Source organism: Tarenaya hassleriana, unplaced genomic scaffold (genome assembly GCF_000463585.1).
Source record: "Tarenaya hassleriana unplaced genomic scaffold, ASM46358v1 Cleome22, whole genome shotgun sequence".
Taxonomy (NCBI): Eukaryota; Viridiplantae; Streptophyta; class Magnoliopsida; order Brassicales; family Cleomaceae; genus Tarenaya; species Tarenaya hassleriana.
In genome coordinates, this window is record NW_010965541.1 from 2,571,835 (window position 1) to 2,578,567 (window position 6,733).

The 6,733-nt window shown below is 44.8% G+C and overlaps 1 protein-coding gene across 1 annotated transcript; it reads left to right on the forward strand.

Annotated features, from left to right (window-relative positions):
• Positions 1 to 4,855: 4,855 nt before the first annotated feature.
• On the forward strand, positions 4,856 to 6,514 carry LOC104815161. Its single transcript, XM_010543477.1, has one exon. It carries the CDS (start codon positions 4,856 to 4,858, stop codon positions 6,512 to 6,514), a length of 1,659 nt encoding a protein of 552 aa, XP_010541779.1.
• Positions 6,515 to 6,733: the final 219 nt, after the last annotated feature.

The window sequence follows — 6,733 nt, forward strand, 5'->3', positions numbered from 1 at the left end:
CCTTTCTCTTCAGCAGTGTATCTAGACGTCCTCCCTTTTTCTGTGGTGGTAATAGGGACCGTCTCAGGCAGACTCTCTCCACTTATAAGCTGAATGGCATTGACGTGTTCTCGTGGATTCGGTTCGGGCTTTCCAGAAAATGTGCCCTGTTGTCTAGAGGGTTCTGATGCAAGCTGCGCAATCTGCATGTCCACATGCTTCAGATGAGCCTCGACTCCATCTAATCTCCTCTCAAAAGTGTCTTGCCTGACTTTTATACTCTGTATCTCGGTCTTCAACTCAGTAAATGATGTCTTCTGATCGAGTATTAGCTGGGCAAGCATCGTCTTGATGTCCGCTTCATCATTCTTCGCAGGTTGAGGCGCTCGGTAACCCTGATTCTGCTGCCGTATCCTGGATTCTGCTGCGCATATCCTTGATTCTGCCCCTGAAAACGTGACTGAGTGAAGCCTAGGGGATTCTGAGGGATTCTGGAAATGCCCTGCTGCTGTGCATTCAATGCTCCACTCGGGTATCCATAGGAGAAACCGGGGTGATTCCTAGGCGCGTTCGGGTTGTAGAGATTAGAAGGATTCTGGTATTGATTCCTTCCTATGTAGTTGACGTCCTCAACCGGATCTTCCTCTGATGTGGTCTGATCAACCAGAAACATACCAGGCTGGACTTTCTGCGGGTTAGATGTATTCTTGAGTCCCATATGTTGCTTGATTGCCGATAAATCAGACATGACCGTTTTCAAAGCAGCGGACTCGCCCAAATCTACCCGTCCTGCAGAACGTCTGATCTCCTGACATCCCTCTTGCTTTAGCCATCTTCGCAATCTGCATCTCTAGGGTGTAAAAGGGAATGTCGTATACACTCCCTCGACAAGCTGCATCCATCCATGCTCTAGTATCGTCTCTTAGTCCGTGGATGAACGTGGAAAGCAACAGTCACTTATCCATGCCGTGGTGTGGACAAAGGCGCTGATAGCCTTTGAATCTCTCCCATGCGTGGTAGAGACTCTCATCACTCTCCTGAGTGAAGCTGTGTATGGCTCTATGTGCGGCGCGGGTCTTCTCTGGTGAGTAGTATTTTGCCATGAATTGCTCCTCTAGCTCCTCCCATATCGTGATCGAGTTTGGCTCAAGGGTGTAGAGCCAATCTTTTGCCCGGTCCATCAGTGAAAAAGGAAAAGCCTCCAAATAGACATCCTCAATGGTCATCCTTCTGGCTTTCCTAACTGATCTGCACAACATCTTGAACTGAGTCAAGTGAGCAATGAGATCTTCTGTGGGCCGCCCTCTAAAACTCGTCTGACTGAACATCGTGATGCACTGTGGCGGTAGCTCGAAACTGTCTATGGGCGGTCTGTTGATGCATGATAGTTGTAGGGTGTGCTTCGGTGCAATGTAAGAACCCAAAGTCTCCTCTGCAACGTATGTAGCTTCGCCCTCAGTCTGCTGATCGTAGAGTGGATTCATGTGCTCTTGATTCTCTTGATGCTCCTCATCATGAACCGCATGGTCGTGCGAACTACTTGACCTCGACATATCTTCTCTTCTCTGCTGATTTCGGATATCTCTCAAGGTACGCTCAATCTCTGGATCGTAGACTAAGTCTTCTCTCCGAGTAGAGCTCCATGTCATGCACTAGAACCCTGCAAACCGCAAAGAAAAAGAAGGACTCGAGACCAAGTGAATTCACAAAAAACCAAAGAAAAACAAAAAGAAAAAGAAAACAATCAAAGATCTAGAATCAATAAAGACCTAGAAATAGGCTAACCAATCCCCGGCAACGGCGCCAAAAACTTGATACGTGTGTACCGAGTCTAGAATTTATAACCCGATTCACAACTCACCGCAAGGATACGGATCGTCGTAACACGGGGTCGAACGCAAGGACCGGTAGCTAATGATGCGCACGCACCGAGTCTTATATTTAGTACCCGATTCGTACCACTATCCGCAAGTATACGGTAATTATAGTACCGAGGTCGAACACGAGGACTAGGATGTATTAGTCTATCTCTAAGCTAGATTAGGTGGTCGAGTAAAGATGTGGTTTATGGTAAGTGTCGGAATAAAAGAAAGCAAGTAAAATCAACGGTTTGTAAATGATGAATTTAGGCGTTGTAGAGAATTCATCGGTCTACTAACTCCCTACCTACAGAGTAACTCGTCAATCTCTCGATCTATTCAAGTTAACCCTAGGTGCATAAAGAACGCTATCATCAACCCTAGATCGATTAAATCATATCTCTATGTGAATAATACGATCTATCCTATTGATTTTGATCCGAAACCAACTCATATCTCTATGTAGTTTAGAATCTAAGATAATTGACCAAGGGGTTAGCAAACATCAATCCAATAAAAGCGCAAATCAATAGAACCCAAACAAATCAAAACCGAAATCCAAGTTAGGGTTCAAACATACCCAAAACACAAACGAATCCCTAACCCATAGTTCTACTCACGGTTCATAGAAAACAATAAAAAGAACAGAGAAAAGGAGATAAAAGAAAGGAGAGAAAAGCTCATGTAGATGTGTAGTCTGCACGATCGAATCTTCCTCCTTCTTCCCGAAATCCCGTGAACTTCTGATAACACGCAATATATACAACGTAGACATGCATTCATCTGACGTATTTATCCAGTTTTACATCATTAGGAATGTTCAATTGCGTGTTTAGCCTTGATTCTCGCTTAGTTAATATATAATTGCAGGTACAAGCAATAGGAGCGAAATAAAGGACAAAAATCCTGGAAAAGAATGAGCTATGACGCTACACAAGATCGTGTTATTTGTACTCACACGATCGTGTCTCATCATCCAGAAAACCACCATCAGATCAAGAGTTCACCCGATCGTGCCACATCCCGACACACGATCGGGTCATTTTGCCAGGACAAGAATCACATCGAAGGTTCACCCGATCGTGTCTCCTGCACACACACGATTGGGTCAAGTCGCGAAAACCTGACTCAGGAATTACAATCTCACACGATCGTGTCTCCCCCAACTCACACGATCGTGTAACTTACATGATTCTTCGGGAATATTTCCAAATCTGACCAGGAAAGAAAGACTTAACTAGGTCAAGCCTCCAGAGAGGGATTCATTCAGACTTTTCACAGAAAACAGACCTAGAGCACACCAAAAGGGGGAGATTACCAAGAAGCAAGAGATTGGAGTAGAAGACGGAGATCACGAAGCCGAGAAATCGACTAAGTGTTTCTTCCTTATCCTATTTTACAATGTCTTGTTGTATTGATATGAACCCTGTCAACTCGATGTTTAGCGAGTAGTTCCTTTGCTGTAGGTTAGGGATTTGCTATGTAGGGATCTTTGGTTTTTAATTCCAGACTTTATGGATTTATTATTCTATTCAGTTTATTGAGTTGATCTTAATGCGTTTGATCTTGTTGGCCGCTTGATTGAATGATCTTAGGGTTTTAATTCACATAGACGTATGGGATTCTAACCTGGAACTAATTCAATAAATAGAACAGGTATCACATCGGGAGATGGGTATTTGCCTAGGAATTATGATAGCGTTCGTTCATGCATCCAGAGTTTTAGACTATTGAATCGGGAGATTAGTAGGATTAAACCTGGATAGTGAGATTAGACTTGGAAGAGCTAAACTCTACCTTAGAGCTTGAATTCCCTGAATTGGATAAATAAACCACTAAGTTTGCATCCTTTGAAAGATCCTTGCATGTAAAGCAATCCCGAAGCCTGCAGTATTCATCATTCATAGTCTTTGAATCGTTTTATCGTTTGCTTTGCTACGCTTCTCACTCTCATATTATCTCCTCTGGATCTAGATTTGGATTGAGATTTAATTTAGTTGTCAACTTGTCCCTGTGTTCGACCCTAGCTACTACGCACGATCCGTACACTTGCGGTTAATTGTTGAGTCTAGGAATATTATTACTTGATCATATTTCTGCACCTAGATTTACGACATCAAGTTTTTGGCGCCGTTGCCGGGGACAATTTAGGCAATAGGATTAGATCATATCTAGTTCGGATCTTGTTTTATTTCTCTTTTTCTTAGGTGATTTCTCACGTTTTCCTCGTTTGTTCTCGTTTTTCGTTTGGTGCACAGGTTTTTCTAGTGCATGACCAGGAGTGTTGGGACGTCAGACCTGATACCTCTTGATCGTGAGCTCGAAAGGACCGTTAGACACATCCGACGTCAACAAAGACAAATGGAGAACAATCGAGATCTCGCTCTTCCCGATGACGTCGAGGGCAATGCTGACTCGACTTTTGCTCAGTACAACACGCTGAAGCACACCGAACTTATGGCCGGTATACGACTACCGACCATCGATATGACTCGTTTTGAGCTCAACCCAGTTACCATTCAGATGCTCAGCAATAATTCCTTCCGGGGTAGGCCAAACGAAGACCCAAACGCACATCTCACGCGTTTCAAGATGATGTGCCGCTCGATCAAAAGAGAAGCCAGGATAACAGACGATGACCTCCGTCTACTCGCTTTTCCCTGGACTCTCATGGATGCTGCACTGGAATGGCTATACGATTTAACACCTGATTCCATCCACACTTGGGATCAATTAGAAGTTCAGTTCATGTCCAAATTCTTTCCAGCCCATCGCACTCAAGCAGCCCTTTCCGGTATACATTCATTTAAGCAAGATCAAAGGGAGAGTTTACACGATACTTGGAAGCGATACAAAGGATATCAGAAATCATGCCCTCATCATGGACTTGACAAGAATTATCTGATCAACACTTTCTTCCGGGGCTCCGCAACGATACTAAGACTTTGATTCGCGCCTCTTACGGTGGCAGCATCCAAAATAAGTCATTCACGGAATTGGAATAGCACGTTGAAATGATGGCTCAAGAGGAAGACATTCCGAGTGAATATTCTCGCGATATACCAAAAAGAGAAGGTGATCCCAGTTTGAAGATGGTGATCGATCAATTGGTAGCACTTAATGCTAAATTTGCGAATGCCAGCTTGATTTCGACCACAGATGCCCATACACTCCCCCAAGATGATCTCGGCATGTATGCAGTGGAAGAGAGAACCGAAGACCTCAACTATGTGAACAACAACACCTACACGAACTCATATAATCCAGGGTGGCGGAATCATCCTAATCTCTCTTACAAGTCCAACAACGTCGAGAATCCTGCACCAAATAATCCGAGGGCATCCCATAATCCGAATCAGAGGATCCCACCCGGTTTTGCTTTTCAATCCAGGGGTCCAAATCAGAACTCCAACTACAGAGCTCCGGGGCAGACCTTCAACAATCCTGCACCTTCTGATAATCGTGACCTTTCTCAGGATACATATGCTCTTATTCAGCAACGCATGCAGGAACAGACAAAGACGACACATGAATTCCGCACTCAATTCACGAGCATCGATGCCCATTTTAAGCTCGTAGACAATCAGATTGCCCAGTTGGCAGCAGACTCTCAAAGACCGTCCGGCACCCTTCTAGGTAAACCCGAAACCAATCCTCGCGAACATATTAATGCCATCACTTTGCGAAATGGTAAACAGGTAGACACTCAACCATCCACAATGGTCGAGCAGAGAGAGGTTTTGAATGATCATGCTAGTCCAGAAGGCATACCCGAACCGGCATACGTACCCCCTCCTCCTAGGCCTCCGCCGGTACCGTTTCCGTCTCGCCTGAGGAAGCATAACGAAGACAACCAATTTGCTAAATTCGCTGAGATGCTAAAGAAACTCGAGGTAACCATGCCCTTTACTGAAGCTATTTTACAGATTCCCTCGTATACCAAGTTTTTGAAGGACATCCTGACCAAGAAACGAGTCGTCGAGAAAGAGACTGTAGCTCTCACTGTAGAGTGTAGTGCGTTGATACAACACGAGTTACCACCCAAGCGCTCTGACCCAGGTAGTTTTTCAATCCCTTGTACGCTAGGTAACGTCTACATCGATAGTGCTTTGTGTGATTTAGGTGCCAGCGTCAGTCTTCTTCCACTCTCCATCTTTAAGAAGCTGAACGTGGGTGAACTAAAACCCACTCGAATGGCTCTCCAGTTGGCTGATCGTTCTGTTAAGTACCCTGCTAGAATTCTTGAAGACGTCCCTTTGAAAATCGGGAATTTCTACATTCCGGTTGACTTCGTGGTTCTGGACATGGACGAAGATTCTAAAGTACCCATCATTTTAGGTCGACCTTTCCTTAACACTGCCGATGCTGTTATCCACGTTCGAGCAGGTCGCCTTCCTGGTGACGAGACGGTGGAATTCACTCTAGACAAAACCCTCAAGCAACCGTCATCTACAGAATCTGCTTGTTTCATTGATATCCTGGGAGCTCTAACCGAAAAGGTAATACACCAATTTCATCGTGATGATCCTTTAGCACTAAATCTTCTTTCGCAGGATAGCATCTACGTCGCTATAGACCAGATGTGGATCTACGGACATATTTTAGAGCATGATGAATTTCTAGGAAATCTCGAATTAGACACGATCGTGTCATTGGCGTGTCAACTCCTCGGATAGTTCCGAAAAACAACCCGATCGCGTCTCTCAGTCAACACGATCGTGTCATGGTGCTTCAACACCCGACAAATTTCAGCAATCTCACCCGATCGTATCTGTTGCGATATACGATCGTGTCGCATCTCCCTGCTCAACACCACACGATCGCGTCTCCAGACATCACCCGATCGTGTCACACCTCAGATACCCTACCTAGTCCAACTTCCATGCACACCAACC

Coding starts and splice junctions, on each gene's coding strand:
- LOC104815161 (XM_010543477.1), top strand. CDS start 4,856: ATGGCTCAAGAGGAAGACATTCCGAGTGAATATTCTCGCGATATACCA.